Genomic DNA, 27,960 nt, shown 5'->3' on the forward strand with positions numbered 1-27,960 from the left:
ATCTAAACCAACTTTTAACCAACTAAAGGACCAATAACTATGCTGTTAGTACCAGTGATACTACAGATAGGAGATTCTGATATTTTAAAGGTAAATGTTAACTAGGGAACAAAATAAAAAAATCCGATGTTGGATTAATGTCGCCGAAACTAGGTCTCAATATTATGATGCTTGTCTTTGACCAAGGGAGACAATTATTTCAATTAGTGTTGTGTGAAGCTAGTTTGTGATATTTTGTCGTGTGCTATCGTGACGCGTTGAGCAGTCGTGGAATTTGTCATGTGAGTAGCCGTAAAAATACATAGTTTTTAGTTTTCACAACTGCTGTCAATAGACGTATTGTATTACTCGTGTTCATTTTGTTAAAAATTAAAAAAAATAACCATATTAGGATTAGAATCGGATTTAGTTAACAACCCTACATTTTATTGATAAAGTAATTAATAAATAGGAAGTCGTTAGGCCATAATTAATATCTGCTAATACGACATCCATATTCTCCCCACCTTTATTATGAGTTTTAATTGCGATCATAGGTTCTAAGCTCTAGTTTACAGGATTTAGCGTGTGGTTAATTCTAATGGAGTATACAGAGTTTTTTTGTCGGTAAGGTTTGGCGGCATGTTTCATTTCAATATTTGATTATGACTGACTTGTTTCATTTTTACCCCCCCCCCCCCCCCCCATCCGCACAAAAATTTAGCACAGTACACGATATCGCGGTTGCTTTTAACACCCTACATTTAACACTAATCTCAATATGAAGATACACATTGGAGGAGTGACTAAGGTTTGAGAGTGTAAAGGCACTTTATAGACAAGTCATTTAATACAGATTGGAGGTGTGAATAAGAATCGAGATTGTAAAGGCACCGTATAGACAGACATTTGTGTTCAGGAATTTGGGCCTTTTACTTAAATACTCTTTGTATTTGTAAACTTGACCTACTTGAGTCACGTGGTATTGATTTCTTTTAACCCTGATCACGACCGTTGTAGAATTGTTTACATCGAACTAACGACGCACGCGACTGTCCGTAATTTAAAATAATAAACTCGAACCGTCCTGTAGGGAGAAACCGGAAGTGGGGGAGGGGTGGGGCGGAGGGACAGAGGGGTTGAGTTGATGACACTGGTGGTCACGGACAATTCCCTCTCCCCACCCTGTGTATACATTTTGACTGGGGGGGGGGGGTCACGTGTAGACCGTTCACCTGATTCCTAGGAGCGCCGCATATGTCCGTACTATTTACCACGCTCCCCACGTACTACATACATATTTTACACACATGTTCTTGTTTCTAGGGGACGTGGGTCACAGGTAGTTCCCACCTGGTCAGGTATACCACAGGTGAATAAAATCACCTGACTGCTCTAACTCGGTCTACACCACCCCCCCCCCTCCCAATCTCACAAAGATCAGGACATAAAATCGAATGAAACCCCCCGGGGGCAGTCTGATGGGTCACGTCTGCTTCACGGCTTATCACGTGATTAAGATCAGTTCAACCTGCCGTCACATCACGCAGAACTAAACTAACAAAAGTATTGATTTTTTTTTTTGTATTGTTAGAAAAAAGATTTTTTCTTCAAATTTTCCGCTCGTTATTTTAAACTCTATGATTGTGTTGACATCATCAACTTCAAATATATAGAAATATTCACATATTATATTATTAAATTTCAAATTTAATTTCATAATTCTTTGATGAAAAGAGCAAAACTGTATTTTGAGACGTCAGCGGAGTTTTTTTTCGTTTCGTTTCGTATCTTTCTTCCTTATCAAAGTGTGGATAGTGGATAAACACTCCCTGTGTCTGTCTAAATTTTGGGGTAGTGGGGCATGTTTCAAGGGGGGGGGGGAGATAGCAGTTTTTTACAAGAATGGGCCATTCAGTCTAGAATGTTCTAAATGCGAATTCTCTCGTCCCTTCATTACCCCCCCCCCCCCCCCACACACACACTAAAAATATTCCTCTTTTAAAAAGTGAATGAAAGAACTTCTTTCATATTAAGTCAAGTAGCGTAACTTACTCAACGTTGATATCCATTTCTGACATAATGTATCATGTATACAACAACTTGAAGATAGCTGGACTCGTTTTGTATGAATGTTTGTATTTATCTTGTTTGCCTCACTTCCCACCCCTCCCCACTCGTCTCACCTCCCCACTTCCCACCCCTCCCCACTCGCTTCACCTCCCCACTTCCCACCCCTCCCCACTCGCCTCATCTCCCATTTGTTTAAAATGTATCAACAAAGAACAGGACTCGTTCATGAAAGCATAATGTCAGTTTCACTTCAAGTTTGGGCGCTAGCTAATGATGCTTAATTAATTAACCTTCCCCTTCTCCACCAGGAGACGGTGTGGTCGGGAGGGAGAGCCCAGGGATGGGCAGATGAGGCTGACTGCTCATTAGATGAAGGCAACAACCCATCTGGGAGATACCCCCCCCCCACACACACACTAATACAAACAGCTGCTGTTTTGCGGGTTGTTCTAGGGTGGACAGAGGCTACGGAAGCAAATCCATAAAGAAAATCAGTCTGAATTTAGTCAACAGACCATATGGAGCATAACATATTGACATGTAATGCTTCAATGTGTTGGAGGCAATCCCCTCCAATATTACGGCGCTATTACATTTACGAATAAAGGGGATCCCTAACCACCATAGCTGGGAAATGTCAAGCTACTTAGAGAATGGATACAGGCACAAGTAGAAACTAAGTTCATAATAAATCCCTACCTAGCGTATGATATATTAAACCGTATTTTAAATTGACACCAACAGAGTCTATTCGTCGTAACGTTGCCCCCGCCCAACCCCTTTACAAAAAATTCCCGGCGAACCCCCCCCCCCCCCATACAAAAAATTCCCGGCGCAACTATATTTACTAGGACCACATTCTATTCACTTCTCTGATATCATCGTCACAACTTATCGACGGCCTCCAGTACCACAAAGCTAGTACACAAAGCATCTTGGTAAATGTACACGTGTCATTATTTACATGCACACCGCTCGTACATCGCGGGCGTGTCTGTCTTTTGTTATCATTCTACTTCCTGTGTGTCTACGGAGAAAGATCATATTTTTTTTTAAAGTTCCATAATGTAGGCAGGCTAGTGGTTAGGCTATTTCACACAGTGACGTCACTAGGTCGGGTGTTACCCGGTGGGTTTTATTTAAAAATTTCCATGTAGACATATTATATGTATAAATTTTTATATTTCATAACTATTTTTTTGGAATGTAAAACTGGTTTTATTACTTGCAAAATTTTGAATCTGCGAGAATTGAAACTGACATGAGTGTAATTTAACTTACTGTCATTTTGGGGTTTATGGGGGTGGCGGAGGGTGTTCTTAACACCCCTCCCCGCACACCCATGCTACGTCGCTGGTTCTAAGGAGTGTACATCATACAGGATTCTGTTAGTAACTTGAGATGGGGAACTCAGAACAGACTGAGGTATAGATTTGCTTCCGTCAGAACCCCATGGTTTGTTCTGGGAATATGTGCACCAGACTGAGGCTAATCTAACGTTTCCGGGTTCAGGTCACATGTCATAACCCCGGGCTTATCTAGGTCACCCATTCTTACAGTTCATATATACATATATACATATATATATATATATATATATATATATATATATATATATATATATATATATATATATATATATATATATATATATATATATATATATATATATATATATATATATATATATATATATATATATATATATATATATATATATATATATATAGTGTTTATGTAATGCGTACTTAGCATATGTGCAGTGTTTTTTCCAGACATTTTTCTCCGGGATGCACTTGAAATTTTCGGGGGTGGGGGGGGGGGGGGAAGGCGGCGGACAACAATTTCCGGGGGAGGGAGGCGGACACTGTTAAAATTATATATTTTCTATACGAATTCCATTTCGTTGGGGTGGGGGGGGGGGCGGTAGACTTTCTTCGGGGGGCCTCGAAGAGATGCCTGGAAGAAACTCTGCATGTGTGCGGGTTAGGTTTATGTTAGGTTTGTCTGTCCCCGCTCCTGGGACATAGGCCGCTGACAAGAGCTTTATAGGGGGTTGTGAACCTAAAACTATGTCCCCCACCCCGTAGAAAAAAATAAAATTTGGGGGTCCGCCTATGGATGTTCCAAAGGTGTCGAGCAGGTACCAAACCTGCTTAGCTGTGACAGCGGTGAAAGGTATCGAGGTACAGACCTGACTTTATGCCGGCTTACCTGGTTCAGACCTCCTGGATTAACGTTAAGCCCGGGGGTTGTGATTTGTGTAGGTTATCTAGGCTGTCTATTGTTTGCTGTAGTCTGGGGGGGGGGGGGGGGGAGAGGGTGGGGTCTACATTGTTATTTCTCTCTCTTTCTTTTATTTGAAGAAAATAGTTTATCCATGATAATTTTGTGAAAAAGCGGATATGCGTTGTGTACATTCTTTGGTGTCCCCTTTCATGCCCTCAACATTTACCACCCCCTCCACCCCTCGTCTGACGAAGTAGATTTATTAATCACAGTGCCCTATACAAAGCAAGATTTACCTATAATATTACTGTAATTTTTAAATAATAAAAAATTATTTTTTTATTTGTATGTAACACGGCGTATCCCTTACCCCTTTCGGTGTGTTTCCTAAAGCAAGAAACATTATAACACTAGATCTACACACCCGCTCCTTAATACCGACATGTGCTGTCTTACTCCCCCCACCCCCCCAACAAAAAAAAACATGTGTTATTTTATTGCGCAATCTGCAATTCACACACATGCCCCCCCCCCTATATAAGACGTCGTGTCATTAACAATGAATATTTTACTACCCTATTGTTATCTAGCTATAAAATCGGAAATTGTGTGTGTGCCTTGTGTGTGTGTGTGTATCTTTCTGTATATGTGTGCGTGTTTGGTCGAGTGTTTGTGTGCATTATTTCCTCGGCATGTTATTTATTTTTGTCTCAACTCCCGGATACATAGCCATACATGTAGACAGGCCAAGGCTACTCTACTACGATCATGTGTTTTCATTGTGTGTAATGTTGTGTGAGATATTGCCCACACAATACAACTGGGATACTGTTGAAACAAAAATGACAAAGTTTCAACTTGTATTCATTAAGACAATGCTATAGTTAAAATATTTTTTTAAAAAGTCCCATTGTTAAAACAGTATCAAGACTAAGCCATTTTATAATCCAGTGTTAATCTGGAAATAACGTAAACCTTAATAAATTACATGTGTTACGTTTTGTGTTACGTTTAAAAACAAGCTGAACTTCGCTAAAGGTAATATTAAAGATAAGGTTATGTTAATAGTTAGGCACAATACTAAAGCAATATAGTCTAATGTTAAAGCATTTTTGGTACGCATAGTGTACTTCTAAACCAATAGTTCAACACAATCAATATTAGAATACCAGTACTTTACCGTTATGAGGAGACAGGAAAAAAAATCCATTTAAACATGACAGTCCATGTGATAGGTGAAGTAGAGCTCACCTGTTTTATTGACAATGGCATATGAAGGGATAATGTGGTCAGCACTATACCTAGCCAACTTTACTTTCCATAACGTGATTCAGCCACCCGCCCAGAGCTGTGTACACCCAGAGACGTTCTAATGACACGAACCCGGATTCAAACTCGAAACTTTCAGATAAACAGTCGTATGCTCTACCATACGACCACCCCTCCCCCCCCCCCCAAAAGTACCATGTTGTGGGAAAATGTGAAAAATATTTGAAGTCATCGCGAGGTAGAGATTAGCCAATTAAAGCAACATATATTATGGTACAACTTTGATGAAGCAATAGATATAGAAAATTACTATACATACATACATACATACATGCATATATATATATATATATATATATATATATATATATATATATATATATATATATATATATATATATATATATATATATATATATATATATAATGAATATATGTGTATATGTGTACATGTATACATGTATGTATGTTTATATGAAGAGTGCGTGCGTGAGTGCGCGCGCAGGGGGGTGTGATATACTATTGCTCTGTTCACGAGTTTTAGAGCGACCTGTAACAGCTTGACACAATTATGGTCTACCGCCCGTCTGCCACATCTGCGTCAAACGTGTGTACTACGTGCTCCACATAAATCTACAATTCAAATCTCTCGTTTGGGCTGAGTTGGTCTACACGCAACAATACGACACATACCGGTAGTAGCACAGGTTGCAGTGGGGGCAGATAACTCTAATATTGGACAATCGTGGCGTTTTTTATAGCGTGATTATCCGTTAAATGGGAGATAATTTACACAAGTGATAACAGTTTAATGATGTTTTGATAACTTGCCAGTTAGTTTTTTAATGTTTTTTTTTTAAATTTGTGGCAGGATGGACAGAGGCATGCTATCAGAGGAATTTATGGACCATGCGTACAACGGATCTAAGTGATTTTGGATTAATCTACTTGTTGTTTGGGAGCAGATAGTACTTCACTTAGAGGAGCAGGCCTAAAAGTTGCGAGCAGCCTATGATGAATAAAAATTGTGCAAGGTGTGGGAAACCTGTTTACTTTGGTAAGTAGGTCAATCGGTACTTGGTCACGTGATTATGTTAACATGCCTAACCGCCACACTCGTGTTTTTGGGTGCGATGTCATGTCGAGGGTGTCATTGTGTGACGACATGTGAATAGAAAAAAAAATGATGGCATCTGTCAGATAAACCTCCGTGGTAGGCTATTATAGTGTCATGTCACCTAAACGATACATCTGGAATTGTCAGCTGGTAGATTGGGGGGGGGGGGGGGGGGGGGAGTAGGAGATACCTTGGTAATAAAAATAAAATAAAACATTAAATGTTATAAAAAACTGAATGGCCATTTTATCTCCTAATATTTTTCATCACATTTTTTCATTTCCTTGAATGCTTGCAAAATAATAATATTTTAAAAAATAAAAACGTTGTCTCCCTTTAGACGCTAAAATGATTTGTCTACTGAACGTAAAGGGATGTAACTATCATACACGTGAAAAACCGGAAGTAAAACAAACTTATCTTGCTGAGACAGACACTCAAGCAACAAAACTGTTGTTGTCTCCCTGTCTACGGTCCATTGCTATCAGCATGCAACAAACTACAGTCAGAGGCGTAGGCTGGGGGGGGGGGGGGAATAGGCGGAGGATGCGGTCTGCATCGGTGACACTATTTTGGTGGTTTCATCAAATCGAACAATTATAACATTTACTGTCAAAACAATGGATTTTTTCAGTTTACTATAATTTAAAGTTAAACCGAAAATTTTGAGGAGGGTGGGGTGACATCCTTAGTTACCGCACTGGATAATACCCAACCTAATTGGCGTAGGCACAGGTCGGTTCACCCCCCCCCCCCCCCCACCCCCGTGGATCCAACAAGTCAGTTTTTCAGATGTTTAAATTCTAGCTGTGGCTAAGCCGAGCTTGTTTCTCAAAATATTAAATACCGTAAAATCCCAATTGTTTGTTGTTGAATAATTGTGGAACACACGCACTCACGTACTAGCACACGCACGCACGCACATTCACACACACAACGTTTTTCTTGACGTAAAATTGAGCTTTTATGCTGTTTATTGTTTTGAAATCAAAAGCATCGAAACAATTAAACATCTCTGAAAATCGACCGTTGTGTTGTAGCCCACGGTTCCAACGCCCTCCCTAACACTCTCCAACGAAACCACTAATAGGCTACATGTATAGAAATAAAACAAATATAAAAAGCCTTTATAATGACAAATGGGACGCTAGGCTGCTAACCAGAATCTGAGTCCAAGTTAGTAGACCGTCCCTGAGTCCACCCAGCTCTGATTGGTACCTAACTCATGTTAGGGAAAGAAAAGGCGGCTGGGTAAAGTGCTGACCACACCTTACCTTCTTGTGCCGAGGTCAAGAACATCTGAACTCTACTTCATCTGCCCAATGGATCGCTAGGTCTAAAGACGACTATTTTATAAAGACAAGCTTTTAAATGCACTGAAAATAAAAAAAATAAAATGTATTTGTTTTGGTCGCTTATGAGCTCTCGTACATATTTCAGCAAACAAAACTGTTATTAAAAAATACCAATTTGTTTTATTTTCTAATTTTCAGTGCATTTAAAAGCTTGTTATTATAAAGGTTTTTATATTTGTTTTATTTTCCACTTTTTAAAGACATTTTTTCTAAATTAAGTTGACACTACATAGGCTAAAAATATTTGCTTTAAAATACGATCATTTAATTAATTTAAAAATAGATATTCTTGCGTTGTTCGAAGAAGAACGTATCTGGAAAGTTTGAACGAAATCGCTACATTAGAAGTGGGTCAAGCTTACGTTACAAGATTTTCCACAAACCCACATGCAGACGTTGTGAACTAAGAAAAAGCTTGTTAAAATAAACCGGGAGTGATCTCCCCTAAACTTTCTCGAATATTCTAATATAACACTACGTGGGATGTCAACTCGGAATATAGACATGATTTTTGTTTACTTAAACTTTTAAAAATAGAATAAAATCTAGTAGAAAAAAAATTGAGCACCAAGCTAGCACCAACACCAAATGTGCGTAATAGTGCGCAATAATATTAGTACTTTATAAATTTACATGCGTTTTTTGAGAAATCGGAAATAGCGTCAATTAGTACTTCCGGTCAACGGAAATTACTCAAAATTTGATAGAAGTTAGAGAATTAGATCTTTTACTTACATGTGAAATTTTATTTATCTATCTGAAATAGTACTCAAGTTATAGGCTTTTGAAAAATCGGAAATCGCTCAAAAGTTGATACGGATCTACGATTTTGATATAATACTTCTATATGAAAGTTTATCAACCTAGCTGTAACGGTACTAAAGTAATCGTGTTTACACACAGACAGACACACACACAGAGACACACAGACTTACGGACAAGATTGCAAAATTATGTCAGTGAGGTGTAAAACGTCGAGATTTGTAAAAATCTCTATTTTTACTTTCTCGTATATACGAAGTATAGAGAAAGTATTGTAATCGTGCACAAAAATCACTTGAAATTTTAACAATTTTCACCGTATTACACCTCAGTCCTTCATCACATCCGAAGTATAGAGGACTTATTTTAATCGGGCAAAAATTATCAATCCAGATTTATCAAAATTAAGAGGTTTTATGCGTAATCCAGTCTGAAAAACTGGGCTTTGCAATTCTGTCCGTATGTCTGTGTGTCTGTGTGTGTGTGTGTCCGTGTGTAAACACGATAACTTGAGTACCGTTACAGCTAGGTTGATGAAATTTCATATATAAGTATTTTATCAAAATCTTAGATCCGTATCAACTTTTGAGCGATTTCCGATAACCGGAAGTGGTACTTTTTCTACTTTGAATTTTTCAAAAGCCTATAACTTGAGTACTATTTCAGTTAGATAAATGAAATTTCACACGTAAGTAAAAGATCTAATTCTCTACCTTCTCTCAAATTTTGAGTAATTTCCGTTGAACGGAAGTAGTAATTTACGCTACTTCCGATTTCTCAAAAACCTAATGTAAATTTTTAAAGTACTAATAATATTGCGCACTATTATGCACTTTTTTACTTGGCGTTCACTTGGTGTGCAATTATTTTGTCTACGAGATTTTATTCTATTTTTAAAACTTTAAGTCTTTAAAATTAATTAAAAATCATGTCTATAGCCCGAGTTCCCATCCCCTGTTGTTTTATATAAGAATATTCGAGAAAGTTTAGGGGAGATCACTCCCGGTTTATTTTTATTTATTTTTTTGCACGATTACAAGACTTTCTCTATACTTCGTATAATCGAGAAAGTAAAAACCACTATATTTAATAGCGTAGCTACATTTTGTACTGCAAGCTACTTGCCTATGTTAATAATGTTCATAAAAATTTATCATGCTGATTTACCTAATTAAAAAATTATTCATCAACGATTATCACTGACGTAATAGGGTTTTCTCCTTTTAATTATTATTAACTGCTAATTTTGTTGTGAAAAGATTTCTTTTGATTGTACAATCAGCACCTTTTTTTTAACTACCTGGAACTACTTTTGTTTGCAGCGTTATTTAATCAACACAAGTGTTTCTTCCAGACTTTTTTCTCCGGGGGGGGGGGGGGGCACTTGAAATTTTCGGGGGGGGGGGGGCGGTAGACTTTCTTGGGGGGGGGGGGGCGGATACTGTTAAAAGTATATATTTTCTATATAAATTATATAAATTTCATTTCGTTCGGGCGGGGGGGGGGGGGGGGGGGGAGGGTGATCAACACAACATTGAAGTATTGATAAAGCTGCATTAGAAATTGACGTTAACATTCATGATAAATTTAAAAAAAATTAGATTAATTTAAAGACTGTCCATGTTTGCCACTATCTTTAGTCATAGTTCAGCCAATAAATCTCTCATGCTACGAGAAATACAGAATACACGTTCTAGCAATGTGTCTTAATACTATTTGCTATGTATATCTGTTACTATATTGTTGGCCCTCTAAATGTTGACGTTCACTTGGAATTTAATTGTTGGGGCTGCCTGAATAGGTGGACATTTTAATTTTTATTTAGATAAGTTTCCCCTCTGATAAAGGGATCCAAAATTTTTTTTAAACAATAAATTTGTATATCAATTAGCTGTAGATAAAAGTCTTAAATTCACATTGATGTAAAAGTAAGACTAAAGTGTTTCATTTTCAAATTTTAAATACATTTACGAATTTATTTGCAATTTTTTAAAATTTGTGGTCAGACATTTTTATCACAAATATTTACTTAGTATATGCATACGAGTCCATAGTAATAAGATGGCCATTTTTTTTTGCTTCTTTTGTTGTTGAATTTATAATTTTTTATTTCAGTTTGTCTCCCTTGTATCTATATCTAGCCCATTCGCCATTTATACAAATAAGCCGCGTGTGCCACATCTAGCGGTTTTTTCAGATATTTCTTCGTCTCTTCGTAGGTGTGGGCACTATCCCCCGGAGCACGCCCCCCCCCCCCTCAACAAAATTTGTAAAAAAAATATAATTTGTATGGAAAATATATACTTTTACCAGTGTTGCCCCCCCCCCCCCCTAATTGCACATCCACCCCAGAGGTTTCAAGTGACCCCATCCAAGAAAGACAATCTTATATATACCCTGGTACTAGTATGTACTGCCTACCTCTCTCCATTTTACTCCATTTTTACTATTAAAAGTGGACTTTGTAATATTCTTGAATATTCTAATTTTTCATCGTTCTGACTAACCAAATGTTCCCTTGCCCGTGTTCTCGTGTGGGAGTCGGGGTGGGGTGGGGGTGGGGGCGTTTACCGTAAAAGACGTAAAACTATTTTAAATAAAACAACCAGACCACCCCTCCCGCACAAATAAAAAAAAAATATTCAGTGTGCTGGGTAGCCTACACACATTTTTTTTTTTTTTTTTTTTTTTTTTTTTTTTTTTGCTTTTTATGTAATAAATAAAAATTCCAAATTTTTTTTTCTAAATATTTACTTTCTAACTCTACTCTACCCAGATCTCTAATCGAGTTTAAATTTTACTTTCCACAGCTGAAAGAAAGACTTCGCTAGGCAGGGAATGGCACCCATCCTGTCTCAAATGTGAGCGGTGCGGTAAAGTTCTCTCCCCTGGCCAACACGCTGAGGTGACTCAAGGTTTTATTTTAATTTTGTTTATCTGGGGTTATGTTGACAGGGTGTAGGTTTACCAATTTAGTCGCAACACCATAAACTCCCAATACTGGTATTTTTTAGCCGCTACCTAAGTGCAGCAATTCGCTCCAACATTTATTTTTGTATTATGTAGTTTCCGACCAAGGGGGATAAAGTCATGGGTTAAAAAAAACAACAATAATTATACGTTTATCTCCCTTTTGCCGCTTTCAATTTAAAAACTTTTTTTAAAAAGGTAAATATCATTTACCGAAATCATAAAAATAACTATATCTGGGTTTTTTTTTATATAATTCAGCTTAATAACTTGTGCTACAGTAACAAAATTCTAAGTTAATTCCAAAACAGACAAATGACTCCCGAGTTTTTAAGGACAATAATTATGATTTATGATTCCGCTTTGTCGATAACGATCACTAGGCCGAAATTACTCCTCAATAGCTAAAATGTGTACTGTCCTTTTGTCCTCGTATCTCCCGAGCTAAAATGTCCTTTTGTCCTCTTATCTCCCCAGATAAAATGTGTATTGTCCTTTTGTCCTCGTATCTCCCGAGCGTATTGTCCTTTCGTCCTCGTATCTCCCGAGCTAAAATGTCCTTTTGTCCTCTTATCTCCCTAGATAAAATGTGTATTGTCCTTTTGTCCTCGTATTTCCCGAGCTTAAAATGTGTATTGTCCTTTTGTCCCTTTGTCCTCGTATCTCCCGAGCTAAAAATGTGTATTGTCCTTTTGTCCTTGTATCTCCCGATCTAAAAGTGTATTGTCCTTATTTCCTCGTATCTCCCGATCTAAAATGTCCTTTTGTCCTCGTATCTCCCGAGCTAAAATGTCCTTTTGTCCTCGTATCTCCCGAGCTAAAATGTCCTTTTGTCCTCGTATCTCCCGAGCTAAAATGTCCTTTTGTCCTCGTATCTCCCGATCTAAAATGTCCTTATGTCCTCGTATCTCCCGATCTAAAATGTCCTTATGTCCTCGTATCTCCCGATCTAAAATGTCCTTATGTCCTCGTATCTCCAGCACAAAAGCCTCCCGTACTGTCACAACCCCTGCTACAAGGCTCTCTACGGTCCTGCCATCCTGGGATATGGTTCCAACATTTCCTCCCCGGCCAACTTTGCCCGACCGGACAGACAGGTCATATACGGGCCGGACTTGGGAAACGGTTTTAACGAAATCTTCCGGCTGGAGAACAGCCAGGCAAACAAGGGAGCGAACTCACAGAAAACAAGTGCAAGACAAGTACAGAACACCAAATTGTACGTATTGAGTGGTTTCATTAAAACTTCAATAGTTTATAAGTAAATAGCCTCGGCATCTTTGTGTATTGTTTGCCAGTACGTCGATTCATTATCCCATAGTCATCCATTTTAGTCGACAAATGGGCGGGCATAAAGTCGTAAGTCTAAAGGGAAATAACCGTATGTCTCTGTTGTTTTATTTTTATTTTTTATTTTTTTATTTTGTTTTAGGGTTGGGTGCTCTATATAGTGTCCAAGACTTTTCTTGTGGAATAATTTCGATTAAATTGACCATTTGGGGCCTATTATTTTTATTTCGATGAACAGTTTGTGTGATGAGAGTAATCTTAGGTATGGGTCATCATCAATGAGGGCATGCTATTTTAGCGTATTTTAAAAACTTTCCTTCTTGTCTCGTTCCCGCATCGTCAGTAAATTCTTGTATTAAACCTATGCCGTGTATGACGTCAGTAGACTCTTGTATTAAACCTACTCTCTGTATGGCGTCAGTAAATTCTTGCATTAAACCTACTCCCTGTATGGCGTCCGTAAACCCTTGTCTTAAACCTATGTATGGCGTCAGTAAACTCTTTTATTAAACCTACTCTCTATATGGCGTAAGTAGACTCTTGTATTAAACCTACTCCCTTTATGGCGTCAGTAGACTCTTGTATTAAACCTATGTATGGCGTCAGTAAACTCTTGTATTAAACCTATTCCCCGTATGGCGTCAGTAAACTCTTGTATTAAACCTACTCTAGGTATGGCGTCAATAAACTCTTGTATTAAACCTACTCCCTGTAAGACGTCAGTAAACTCTTGTCTGAAAAGAACCAGGTTTGCGCAGTATATAGTGAGCTGTTCATTGGTGAAGCGTGTAGCTGTTGAACTCTGGCCTTTTTTTAAAAAGATAAACGTGGGTCTCTGGGCGACTCCCCCCCCCCCCACCCTCCACTATAACCACACCCTCCATAGCTACGCCATTGTTGTATATTAATCTCGTAGCCTACATTTAATTTTATTGAACTGCTAATTTTAATCGATTTATCAGTATTGATTAAAATTAAATGCCATGTTTACCTTTCAACAGCCATTTCTTGCTGATAACGTAGACCTACATAGTACATACCGGTTCTATACCGCTAAACTAAAATACAATTCTGCTTTGTACGAGGGGAAAAATGTTTATTTTATAAAGGCCTATTTTATAGCCAAAATATTGGTCGAATAGAAATAAAATATTAATAAATCATGTATTAGTAAACTTTAAAAAAGAATTGTTGTAACTGAATTGGACTTAACAATAAGACTATTAAAACGCTTCATGTTTCAATCAAATAGACTAATGTATTTACAATGGTCAACGATTAAATAAATGGTAACTTCTTTTTTTTAATGTTAGCCTACCTATACCTATCACACTAACCCTAGATCTAGCAATGGTTACGTACGAGTTATCGCCCTGCTTGTGAGGGCAGCACTTCCTTGTTGGCAGAAAGGTGTGCAGTTATATAAAAAAAAATCTAGGGCGTGCGATGTGCTGGCATGATAGAAACACGCTCTGTTACACACACATGTGAACCTCTTTTACTTTAGGCGGGGCTTCAAGGAGTAAACATAATGGATGGGTAAGGCTTCACTGATTCATAATTTTGCATTGTGGTAATTATGGGATTTTTAATTAAGGAAATAAGGTTAAGACATAGTTAAGTGTTCTCTGTTAGTTAAGCACTCATACGCGGGGAGTGATTCAGGCAAAGGTTGAATGAGGTCAACTGTTTATGGAAATGTTATTTTTAGTCTGTACCACATGATATTCTTGTTTAGATGGCGACGTGAACGGGCAATCTGTTGACTGTTGCATGAGCCTAAACAAACAAAACCTCAAACGCTTGACTCTACGATGATTTTCATTTCAGTTTTAATGTAGGCTACAACAAAGCATTCTCTTAGTACTTAGATCTAGATTCTAGATCTAGATCTAGATCTAGTACTCTTAGTTACATGTTTGTTAGTCTGTTCGGTATTTATTAGTCGGTAATCTATCGTTTTGGGTACGTAAAATCGCACGCGGCTATTAATGTTCTAAAACGTTACCTCATTGTCAAGGCTGTAATAGAAGTATATTGTGATACCTAAAACGGTAGATTACCGTCTGTTCTACTTTTAGATATCTAATATCTAGATCTAGACTAGATCTAGATGTCTAGATCAGAGAATTTCAGAGATCTACTAGATCTAGATCTAGATCTAGATCTACTACTAGATCTAGACTAGAATCTAGATCTAGATCTCTAGATTCTATACTTATATTAAATTTATTCTATCTAAATCTTACCTTGACTTGTAGTTTAAAGTATGAATATGCCATAGTTACTTACATTGTTCTACAAGCTACAGGTCCTAGCCTACACTACACTCAGTGAGACAGTGAGTAGGATTGACAATTGGACCAAATGATTAATGAATTAAACTATTAAACCTACCAAATAGTGTAGTTAAGTGTAGGCTTCCCTTTCTGCTAGGGTTGTAGACTAGAGTAGAAGGCCTTGACTTACTACTAATGGTAGTAATACAATGATACAATCATCCTAACCATAATTAATATATAAAATATAATATAATTAACATCTTCTGCCCAGCTCTCCTGGTCATATTAACCTGGAGTTCATTTTTAGCGCAATTTCCATTCTGGAGAATTGCGTTTATTAACCCGTCTTTTCTGGATGGATGGATGTATGGATGTGTGTTCGCAGCTTTAAGTCGTATCTCCTCCTCAACGAAGCAATATCGATGACTAGTTACAAAAACAATTATGTTAAGCAAGTTACGAGGATGAACATAGGCCATAAAAATTCCGGGTTTCTTTCATGGATTTCCCAGAAAAGCCAAAAAACCTCGAAAAAATTCAGTTTTTGGCCCATATCTCGGCAACCAGACCACTTAGCGACTTGAAACATGTACCAATCGATTCCTGCCATAATTTAGAACAATATTGCCGAAGAAAGTTTTCAAAAATATCCTTTCGTTTGGTCACAAAAAATTTTTTGAATTAATTAAAATTTGGACCGAATTAGTAGGCATTTTATGCAACCACACCACACGCGTCATCACGTTCAATAGCTGCGCCATCACGTTCAATGGCTGCGACATCACGATCGGTAGCTATGCGCGCAATGGTTTTTAGTCATGTTACTCTATTGTAAATAAAACATGTAAAATACTGAAATTTCTTTTTATAAAAAACGTTTTAATAACTAACCAATGGTTTTACTAACCCTGCCCTTGATTTACGCTACGACAGAGCTATTTTTAGATAACATAAGGAAATTGCGCTAAAATTGTCACTAGACTTTTTTTAATTACTTGTTTAAATGTTCACATATTTAATAAATTAGCAAACACTTATTTTTCATACTCAAGATGTATCTTGTTATACTTTTTATTTTTAAATTTTTCTTGATGATCTACTCTTTTATCTTCTCAACCAATGGATTCCTTTACTTGTCCGCTAAGAAGTCAACCAATGGATTCCTTTACTTGTCCGCTAAGAAGTCAACCAATGGATTCCTTTACTTGTCCGCTAAAAAGTGTAAGAGGCTGAGGGTGAGCCATCAAGAGCTGAAGTGGACACTTGAGCTGTTTGTGAATCACATGCTGACACACATTAGGGCACTAGACTCGTTACTAAACGCATGCTTCTATCATGATTAGCACAGTCTTATTCTTTAATTCATCCTTTAAAGTATCAGCAGTTTAGTGGAGCTACATAATATTTATAGCAGTTTGCGCAACTGAAGTTTTTTCGGTGTTTTGTGTGTATCAGTACTAAGTTTAATCTTCCTTGTGTTTGATGAAATATTGCATCGTGTTATACTTCCCTTAAGAAATATTTCTTCTAGAATAAAAGTTGAGGAGATCTTATTCAGACAATTCTAGTTTGTGTAGTGTGGAATGTTCTGTATTTGCTCTTGTTTTTACAGTGAATAGATTTTTTAAGCTGAGAAATATAATCACTCATGTGTGACCATAGACTTTACAGTAGGCCTACTAGATGAATGAAATTACTGTTTATTTCTAATTTAGCCTTTAAATAAAAACTGTTTTCATTCAACCAACGGATAAAAGCTGCAGTTATATTGAAGAGAGGAAAAAATTACATTTAATAAGCAGTGTTGATTTTGATTTAGTTCCATTCATCCGTCGGAAAGTTTAAAATGTCTAGTTGGTTTAGGGATGACGACTCTGGAGGTGTGGTGCTGAGGAGGTTTAAAGGGAAACGATCAGGCCTGACAAGGTGTGATATTGACAATACTTTATTGATTTTTAAAAGCATGTTGTAGGGGACACGACAAGTATGTGGCACAATCTCTCAACTAGCAACCTCGTCTGGTATTGATTAGAGCAGTTTTTTAACATATTGATGACATCAAATCTGTATCCACTGGCCTTGACCCAGGTCATCTCAACCCTGTCTGGTATTGATTAGAGCAGTTTTTTAACATCTTGTTGACATCAAATCTGTATCCACTGGCCTTGACCCAGGTCATCTCAACTCTGCTATGGCCCTAGTGTTTTAAATCACAATTATAATTATCATGGTGTATACTTTGTTTATCTGCAATGAAAAAAGCTATGCTATATGTATAAACATCACATACAAATATTAAAACTGTTTAAACTTTTTAATTGGGAAGTCTCACTCATAAAATTGTAGACCTCATCACTCTTTAAAAACCCCAAACCCTAACAACTTATTTAAAGTTTAACAAGGATCGTTCTGACAGTTCAAACCATCCTTGTCAACTGTGCTTCTACCTAAAAAACAATCTTTCAACTTAAATATTTATTATATTTTTTTTAAATTCATTTTAGCATGCACAGTTTTGTAATGGTATTTTCCTAAGCCTATATTAGGTTGTTTTATTTTAAAGTTATTGAATTTTTATTGTAGTGCTGTACCACCACCTACAGGTTGTCCACTCACTCTCTCTCTCTCTTCCTCTCTCTCTCTCTCTTCCTCTCTCTCTCTCTCTCTTCCTCTCTCTCTCTCTAAACAAATAACCCACAAGCAGTTGTTTACACAATACAGAAAGTTTAGATCTGATAAGGAATCCCATTGAGTTCGGAGTTTTTACTTCCTGCTTTGTGTAGTAGTACTACATATTTTTCATGTCAAAGGTCGACTCTGTATATCCTATACTTACTGCATTGACTGTTTCAATTTCTCACATGATATTTTAAACTGATTTGTGTAAAATAAATCTTTTCTCCTTTTGACATATGCATTTTTTGGGGCAATACGTTTGTAAAAGGGTACTTTGGTCAAATGTTCAGACAAAATAGTATTTATCTTGTGACATTATTGGAAATCGTATAGAAGTTAATTTAACTGGCTATACCATCAATGAAAGACACGACAAGGTACTGTAAACACGCTACAGGGGTGGATCCAACTTGTGAGGAGACACTGGCTTACATCATCCACGGGTCAATGACTCTCATGTAGCTAGGACAAGGGCCCCTTTCTGCCTCTCCCTAAATAGGTTCTCCTGACCACCATGTGATTAGAATATGTATACTTTCTACACACTTCTATAGTTAGTAACCCTTGTTTGATTAGTTGGCTCTTCAGTGAGAAGTGTACTGATGTAAACATTGATAGCTGGGTTAGAGAGTGTGTGCTGTGTGTTGTCTATAAGCTCATCTGTAGCTGCCTGGATCCCCTCTGTTTACCCTCCCACTCATGTGTTTTCTCTAGGTGACCAGCAGTGGTGCACGGCCACAGTGGGTCAACACTGCGGCCTACCTTGCTAGTCTCAGGTCTGTGTGCCACTGACTTGGCCCCAAACAAATTTGGCCCCTTGTGTCAACAGCTTCAGTTTGTTCAAAAAATGAAAGAGAAGTACGTGCGAGGGATCATTCATCCATGAGAATCCCTTTTTTCAAGGGTGTTAGATTTTGTCCACTTTTCTAACGAGTGTTTGAAATACTGTCTTGTAATGCATTACAGACATGAGATACTCCAGAAAATAGAAGAGTTTAACCAGTACCATGAGGGCAAAGTTCACCACCAGATGACAGCTGAAGAGGTATTTATACACTCACAGCACTTTCTATTTTCTAGATGGAGTTTCCAACCCACTTATCCAGTGCCAGTATATTCTGTTTTTAAAATATTTGTACAATATTTTGGTTTACTAGATATGTGGATAAAATGTTGAAATTTTAACAGTGTGGAATAAAAATAGCGAGAGTTGATTTTTATTTAAACCAAATAATGCTAGGCAGTTATTTCTAGATGGTGTTTTGAATATTGAATATTGTGGAAAGACCTGTTCATTCACTTTTAAACTGTCTTAACAAAGGACTTTTAGGAATTATTATATTTTATATTATAAAGTAAGGCATAATATATAATCTATTTCATAAATATAAAGCTTGCAAATGATTTTCTTTGTGTGTTTGAGTATACACCTGAGGAAGGTATTTTGTTTTAGGCTCTAAATTTTCTTTTCTTATCTATTTCTTAGTGTGGCTTAGTATTTCTAAGCTAAGACCCTTGACCATATAATTAGAACATTTGTTACAGTATATGCTTGTTTAGTTTTCTCAGAGATGTTAGTTTTGACTAAAACAAAATCCCTTTCCGCTGAGTTTCAGATGGGTGATGGTAGCGTCCATGTGGAGGGTCCACTGCGCATCTACTGGGGCCTCAGCCAGCCCATCCAGCTGGTACACTGTGATAACATCCCCCCTGCCCCCATAGCCCACTGGAGACACAGCCTGTGTGTGGGGCCGGAGTCCCCTGACATTCCAGAGAAAAAATTCTCCAGCACTTTGGTTAGTTAGAAATTTTTTTATCACAGGTTTTAAAAATAAATTTGTAACAGTTCCCAAAATTTTAAATTATCATATCTAATAATTGTCTTTTAAGTTGCAAATAATGATGTCCAAAATATTTCATTATTAATTCTCAATAAGAATCTAATTTTAAATCATCATATCTAATAAATGTCTATTAAGTTACAAATAATGATATCTAAAATACTTCATTATTAATTCTCAATAAGAATCTAATTTTAAAAATTCATATTTGATTTGCATTTGCATTTATATATACCTGTCAACAATAGTATTTAAGGCAACACTTGACTTTTTTAAAACAGCTACAGAATTCTCATAGGAACACAGTATTTGTTTTTGAGTTTCAGGCCCCAACCCCAGTTTTACAAATTTGACTGAATATGAAACTTAATTTAATTCAGAGCTTCAGGGCGACCCACTCACCCAATTTCACAACTTTGACTAAATACAAAACTTTATTTAAGTCAGAGCTTCATTACGTCTTACTCATCCAGTTTATAACTTTAACTAAATACAAAACTTTATTAAATTCAGAGCTCCATTACGTCTTACTCATCCAGTTTATAACTTTAACTAAATACAAAACTTTATTAAATTCAGAGCTCCATTGCGTCTTACTCATCCAGTTTATAACTTTGTCTAAATACAAAACTTTATTTAATTCAGAGCTTAATTGCGTCTTACTCATCCAGTTTACATCATAGTCTAAATACAAAACTTTATGTAATTCAGAGCTTCATTGCGTCTTACTCATCCAGTTTACATCATAGTCTAAATACAAAACTTTTTGTAATTCAGAGCTTCATTGCGTCTTACTCATCCTTTTATAACTTTGTCTAAATACAAAACTTAATTTAATACAGAGCTTCAGGGCGCCCCACTCCCCCAGTGGAAAGAGCAAAGAGCTAGATGACATGTTTTTTTCACCTTCATCCCCCGACGATGTGGTCAGACGGAAGAAACAGGGGGTCAGAAAGTTTAAAACTGTAGCGTACAGGGGGGACCAGCCGACCAAATGGAAGCGGGCGTCCATCAATGGTCATCTCTTTAACTATGATGTAAGTTACAAGTGTCAAACTACAGGTTAACAAAAATTTCATAACTTTGTACATGTTACAAACAGAATAGTTACAAATGAGTTGTATTTTAGTAAATGTTTTATAATTATTTAATAACATTAAATGTGGATGTGTGTTTTACATGTCATTACTGTAACCTATTTCCCAACCAGTGTGTTGCCATATTATTACTGTGACCTATTTTCAGATCAGTGTGTTACATGTTATAACTGTGACCTCTTGACCTACTTTCAGACCAGTGTGTTTACTCCTGTGCTGGGCAGTTGTACCAGTGTCAATGTCCACAGTTCATTGACCTCAGGAGAAGTGATAGAAACTTTGCTGGAAAAGTTTAAAGTAAGACTGAATTTGTTTTTAAAAACAAAAAAAAATTGTTTATTTTTTTTCTTTTCTTGGTGTAAAATATTTTTAGTGCATATTTGCGGTTAATATCAAAAGACATCAATACTTGAATAGATTTGAACTCAACATAACACTGAATTCCTAACCAGGTTTTGTGTAAAAATTATCAATAGTGTTAGTTATCATTACAGTTACCCAATCAAGGGATGCTTTAACCAGTGGTCGTTGTCACCACGCAGTAGTGTGGTTTGGGATAATATGTCTTGTGATAAGTCTTAAAATAACAGATGGCTTTAGAGCCCACAGAAATTAACAAAGCCAAAAGTTTAACACATTAATTCATATAAATAAAGACATCTTTGTGAACACCCTTGATGTACTGTACTAACCACTATCTCCAAAAAATAAGTTACTAATCTTAATTATTTTGTCATACGTTAAGAATATAGAAAAAGTAGTTAATGCTCAGGTTTTGTTTTTATTGTGATGTTGTTTACACTCTGCAGGTACAAAATAGTCCTGATGAGTATGTGCTGTCAATAGTCAGTGAAGAAGGTAAGTGTTTATGTCCTGATATACTCCATGGGTCAACCATAAATTGGAATGAGCAACCTTTTGGGGGGTCATGACCTTTGGTACATGTGTAGGAAGGGGGTAGTTTAAAAATATAATACAGCATTAAATTTGTAATTCTTAAAAGTTTTTGTGGGGATGTAGGGTCTTTGATGTTTTTTAGGTAATATATTGTTGAGGTAAAATCTATAATGAACAACTTATTCCATTTGCCACTGTTCTCTAAACCCATCTGATATTAATTTCAATCTCTTGTATGCATTTTCTAATTATATGTTCCTGTGTGTGTTTGTAGTGTAACATTTTTTAAAACTCTACTGACACATGACCAGGTGAGCGCATTTTGTCCAGAACTGACAAACCCCTGCTGGAGAGATTAAAACTTGGACCAAACGAAACTTTGGGTAAAATATTTATCCGTGAAGCTGGCGGCTCGTCTGTCACTCACAGCACCAACAGCGTCAAAACTACCATCGCAGAGACAGCAGAGGAGGAAAATCTACCTCACGAAGTAAGCAGCTGATTGTATACCCTTACACATGGACTTTGTTGGAATGGGGGGGGGAGCAAATTTTTTTACCCCACAATTTTATTTGTGTGTGGAACAGTTTGGTTGAATGGTAGGATGTTTGGCTGCTAGCCCAACGGTCTTGACTTTGCACTTGTGACTGCAGGACGTACCTGAGTCCACCCATCTCTGATGGCTACCTGATTTAAGGTAGGGAAAGTAAAGGTTGCTGGGCTTAGTGCTGATCACACCATCCTTTCATATGCCGAGTTACATGAGCTCTACTTCATTGGCCCAATGGATCTGTTAGTCTAAGGAGGAACTTTACTTGAAGTCTACATATGTAAAAAGTAAAGTTCCCTTTTGAACCAGACAGTCCATAGAGCAAGTGAAGTAAAGTTCACCTGTTTTGATGACCTAGACTTTTGAAGGGGTAATGTGGTCAGCACTATTCCAAGCCGCCTTTACTTTCCCTAACCTGAGTTTTGTCAGCTCAGAAACATGACCTTGTTATCTATGTAAATCTTTTCTAGCTTTAGAGACATTGCTTAAGAGGTAGCCCTTGTACATAGTTCACTAAACCTATAGAATGTCCTGTTTAACAATTGTCTAGCTTTAGAGACATTGCTTAAGAGGTAGCCCTTGTACATAGTTCACTAAACCTATAGAATGTCCTGTTTAACAATTGTCTAGCTTTAAAGACATTGCTTAACCTGTAACCCTTGTACATAGTTCACTAAACCTATAGAATGTCCTGTTTAACAATTGTCTAGCTTTAGAGACATTGCTTAACCTGTAACCCCTGTACATAGTTCACTAAACCTATAGAATGTCCTGTTTAACAATTGTCTAGCTTTAGAGACATTGCTTAACCTGTAACCCCTGTACATAGTTCACTAAACCTATAGAATGTCCTGTAACAATTGTCTAGCTTTAGAGACATTGCTTAACAGGTAGCCCTTGTACATAGTTCACTAAACCTATAGAATGTCCTGTTTAACAATTGCCCATATCTGCAGGTTGAGCAGCTACTAGTATTACCTGAGGCAGTGCTTCGAGGTATTTTAGAGAAATTTTTCAAAGATGAGGAGAAGGAGGTTCAGACACTTAAAGCCAGGTGAGATCTTGATGCTAGCAGTACCTGTGTAGTTTTTCTCTTTTCTCTATGGGTGTTTTGTCTGTCTATTGGTATTTTGTCTGTCTATTGGTTTTTTGTCTGTCTATTGGTTTTTTTTTTGTCTGTCTATTGGTATTTTGTCTGTTAAATAATATTTTGTCTGTCTATTGGTATTTTGTCTGTCTATTGGTATTTTGTCTGTCTATTGGTATTTTATCTGTCTATTGGTATTTAGTCTGTCTATTGGTTTTTTGTCTGTCTATTGGTTTTTTGTCTGTCTATTGGTATTTTGTCTTTTTTTTGTCTGTTAAATAATATTTTGTCCGTCTATCGGTGATTTGTCTGTTAAATAATATTTTGTCTGTCTATTGGTGTTTTGTCTGTTTAATGGTGTTGTCTGTCTATTGGTGTTTTGTCTAACTCTTTATCTATGTAACTAAACTACCTTTTTATCTGCTAATTTATAACACACATTATATATTTAAATGAATCACAACTCAATGCCCTACACATTGTTTCATTTGAAGTATTAATTTATTGATTGAAGAAAGAAAACTTAGTTTTAAAATTAGAAAAAAAGTATTCACAGGAAAAAATACATGTCTGTTTGAAAAACAAAGGATAAAAGTTATTTTTGTAATTTCTTAACTTAATCTTTTTCATAGAAAATGAAAGTATATGAGTTTAACTACCAAAATAATGAATTGGATTAGTTATAGAATAATGGGTTCCACACTGTTGAAAAAAAATGCTGTTATTAGTGTTATGCTAGTGATTTTACAAAACTATTTCTATAAAATATAAGATCAGCCATAAGGAAACTTCAAGATGTAAACACATACATATGGTTCATGGTTTGTAATGTTCTTAGACTGACAACAATACACACTGTTTACTCCTTAGATATGAGAGGTGTAAAAAACGAATCCAGCAGAGGCTACAAGAAATACAATCTTTTGAATCTTCGTCCAGAGCATAGCTTAGGTCATAGCAATAATGAACAAGTCAATCACACTTTGATCCAATACAAGACAGCAATAATGAACAGATCAGTACAAGACAGCATTTATGAGCAGATCAATACAAGACAGCAATAATGAACAGAACAATACATGACAGCAATAATGAGAAGAACAATTCAAGACAGCAATAATGAACAGAATAATACAAGACAGCAATAATGAGCAGAACAATACAAGACAGCAATAATGAGCAGAACAATACAAGACAGCAATAATGAGCAGAACAATACAAGACAGCAATAATGAACAGAACAATACAAGACAGCAATAATCAGCAGAACAATACAAGACAGCAATAATGAACATAACAATACAAGACAGCAATAATGAACATAACAATACAAGACAGCAATAATGAACAGAACAATACAAGACAGCAATAATGAACAGAATAATACAAGACAGCAATAATGAGCAAAACAATACAAGACAGCAATAATGAACAGAACAATACAAGACAGCAATAATGAACAGGACAATACAAGACAGCAATAATGAGAAGAACAATTCAAGACAGCAATAATGAACAGAATAATACAAGACAGCAATAATGAGCAGAACAATACAAAACAGCAATAATGAGCAGAACAATACAAGACAGCAATAATGAGCAGAACAATACAAGACAGCAATAATGAACAGAACAATACAAGACAGCAATAATGAGCAGAACAATACAAGACAGCAATAATGAACATAACAATACAAGACAGCAATAATGAACAGAACAATACAAGACAGCAATAATGAACAGAATAATACAAGACAGCAATAATGAGCAAAACAATACAAGACAGCAATAATGAACAGAACAATACAAGACAGCAATAATGAACAGAACAATACAAGACAGCAATAATGAACAGAACAATACAAGACAGCAATAATGAACAGAACAATACAAGACAGCAATAATGAACAGATCAATAACAAAGCAACCAAATAAAGCAGTCAAACTAAAAGCAACAAGGCCAACAACTGTGATCAAGTTCAATGCAGCAGTAACAGAGGATTAATACAACTGCTTTCACGGAATAATGTAGGCTTTTCAGTTTCTTAAAAATAAAAAGACTACTTGAATACAATTTAATAAAAAAAAAGGTTTTACATGACAGATAAAGCATGTCTAAAATAAGGTGTGTAACAAATGTAAAATACTCTCAGGTCTAGAGTCAAAATGTAGGCACTGCTGTATATTTTGAGTTTGGTCTTCCTTATATAATTTAGCAGAAAGACAGACTTCACAGATGATTTATTCAGCTTACACTAACATTGAGTGTTAAACCTCAAAAAATACTTGTGTAATTTCTTGTATTATTTTACTGCAGTCTGTAAAACCTAACCTAAAAAACCACACATTTAAGGGTTATTAAGGCTTTGAGTTCAGTGTTAAGTTTGCATTAAAATATGCTTTACATGTTTTTTTAGCAAAGTATTAAATACAGTCCTGTAATTTTGGTTTAAATAATTTTTCAAAAATGTTTATACATATTATTAATTTGTGAATTTAGTGTCACACCAAGGCTACTGTGTTTCTGCAGATGAATCAGTGGCTGGTGTTGCTGCTGATCTCATGTCTGTGAGACAGCTGTTAAAACAAATTTTTTTTTTATCATGAGGTTGCCAAATTTTTGTTTCTCTGTGCTTTTTATGTAAGGGGCAACAACCTAGTGGGACTAACATGATATTTTAGAGATTGAAGCCTGTGGATAGTTGAAACTGAAGTGGTGAAATTTTTAAATATCCTGTGCTTTCAAATTTACTTGTCAAAATAATTGTCCTGTATAAATTTAAAAAATACACACACTGATATTTTTAGATTGGCATCACCCATATTTCAAAGCCTAACTTAATTTTAAAGAAGGAAGAAATTATATTGTACAGCTTTGCAGAATTGAAAGTTTTGCTTACTGGTCTGAGAAATTGGTATTAGATAATTTTGAACTTATCAAGATCTGAATGACTCTTTATCAATGATTATATTGATTTTTAAAAAAATATAATTTTAAATTTTATTCTACAAAATAAACTCAAATCTCAGAAAAATGAAATACCTGGCTGGCACTGGAAGTCTTGAGTGCGGTGTCCAACTGGTGCTTGTGGACCCAATCATCTCTCTATCAATGGGTGCTTGTGGACCCAATCATCTCTCTATCAATGGGTGCTTGTGGACCCAATCATCTCTATCAATGGGTGCTTGTGGACCCAATCATCTCTCTATCAATGGGTGCTTGTGGACCCAATCATCTCTATTAATGGGTGCTTGTGGACCCAATCATCTCTCTATCAATGGGTGCTTGTGGACCCAATCATCTCTCTATTAATGGGTGCTTGTGGACCCAATCACTGAACACTCATGGAGAAGATTTTGTAGAGCTTCCTAAATTTTTTTTAATGTACACTTGTAAATGTTGATATAATCAGCAAATTATTGTGTTGATAATCAGATTAATATGCAGATCTACTGGTTAGCATGCATGTAAACCTCAGGTAATCTGCATGTTAATCTGACAAAACCCAGATAATCTGCAGATTATCCTATATAAAACATGAAGGTTGTGAATAGCCTTGAAGTTACCTTTGAACTGTGACTATGCTTTTGGTGATATATGTACATGTGTATTTGATTTAATTACATGTGTATTTGTTTTTATGTCAAGATTTGTACGCTGGTTTGTACAAAGTGGCAACCTCTCACTTTCTGCAGGCATTGCCAGTTAATGTTACTAAATTTATCAGGTGGAGTTTTAGTACATGAAATCCAACCTTTAAATTTGACCAAAAATGTTACCATTATTTCAAAGTACCATGGCTTCTGTCTTATTTTGAAAAAAAACAATGCCAGTTAATGACCTTTACCAAAAGAGAATTGTTTTAAAATGAAAGATGTTTGTTGCCCAGATATTTGAGTTGACCAGATATTATGTTTGCATCAACAAATTACTTTCAATGGTGGAAGTATTTGCTTACATGTGCTTTTCATATTTTGCTGCTTCATGTTCCATGGTGTCATTTTGCTTTATCAACTGGAATAACTGCATTCAGAATTGGATGTTGACTTCTGCCTGTTCATTATAGAATGTAAATTTCTCGTGTTGATTTGCCCAATGTGATAAGTTTAGTACTACCCTGTGTTTACCCATGTTGTGTGGAACAGATGTATTTCATTTAATTTCCTGTGTGTGATGAGTGTGTTAACTTGTTTAGCTTTCCCCAGGATGTTAAATTGTTTTCAAGGCAGCCAAAAAAGATTTGCTTCACTGGCTTTGAAATATTTTTTTTTTGCATTTTGACATCAGCCATCATTTTGTGAGATCCCTTTTGTTTGTAAATATTTTATTTATTAAAATTTTCATATCACCTCATTTGCTTGTGTATATTTCCTTGGAATAAAAAATGGATAAATGGCATTTTCTATAACTTGGTGGAAAGATTCTTCACTAGTGCAATGTTTTATTTAGAGTTAAAGAATTTTAGAGATGTGTGCTTTTTGGGCT

The 27,960-nt window shown here is 36.2% G+C and overlaps 1 protein-coding gene across 2 annotated transcripts; it reads left to right on the forward strand.

Moving 5' to 3' along the window:
• LOC131927071 (ras association domain-containing protein 4) lies at positions 1-27,828 on the forward strand. 2 transcript variants are annotated; one of them, XM_059282729.1, is made up of 12 exons: positions 1-90; positions 6,422-6,607; positions 11,595-11,689; positions 12,735-12,973; positions 18,969-19,047; positions 19,619-19,798; positions 20,686-20,880; positions 21,136-21,237; positions 21,750-21,798; positions 22,149-22,327; positions 23,344-23,441; positions 24,345-27,828. In XM_059282729.1, the coding sequence occupies exons 2-12, from the start codon at positions 6,562-6,564 to the stop codon at positions 24,418-24,420; spliced, it is 1,338 nt and encodes a 445-aa protein (XP_059138712.1). In that variant the 5' UTR covers positions 1-90; positions 6,422-6,561; the 3' UTR covers positions 24,421-27,828. The 2 variants fall into 2 exon arrangements, with proteins under 2 accessions (XP_059138712.1, XP_059138711.1); XM_059282728.1 differs by lacking the exon at positions 1-90 and adding an exon at positions 129-281.
• The last annotated feature ends 132 nt before the right edge of the window (positions 27,829-27,960 follow it).

This window comes from Physella acuta, unplaced genomic scaffold (assembly GCF_028476545.2).
Source record: "Physella acuta isolate Inbredline_101_S28 unplaced genomic scaffold, ASM2847654v3 ptg001369l, whole genome shotgun sequence".
Taxonomy (NCBI): Eukaryota; Metazoa; Mollusca; class Gastropoda; family Physidae; genus Physella; species Physella acuta.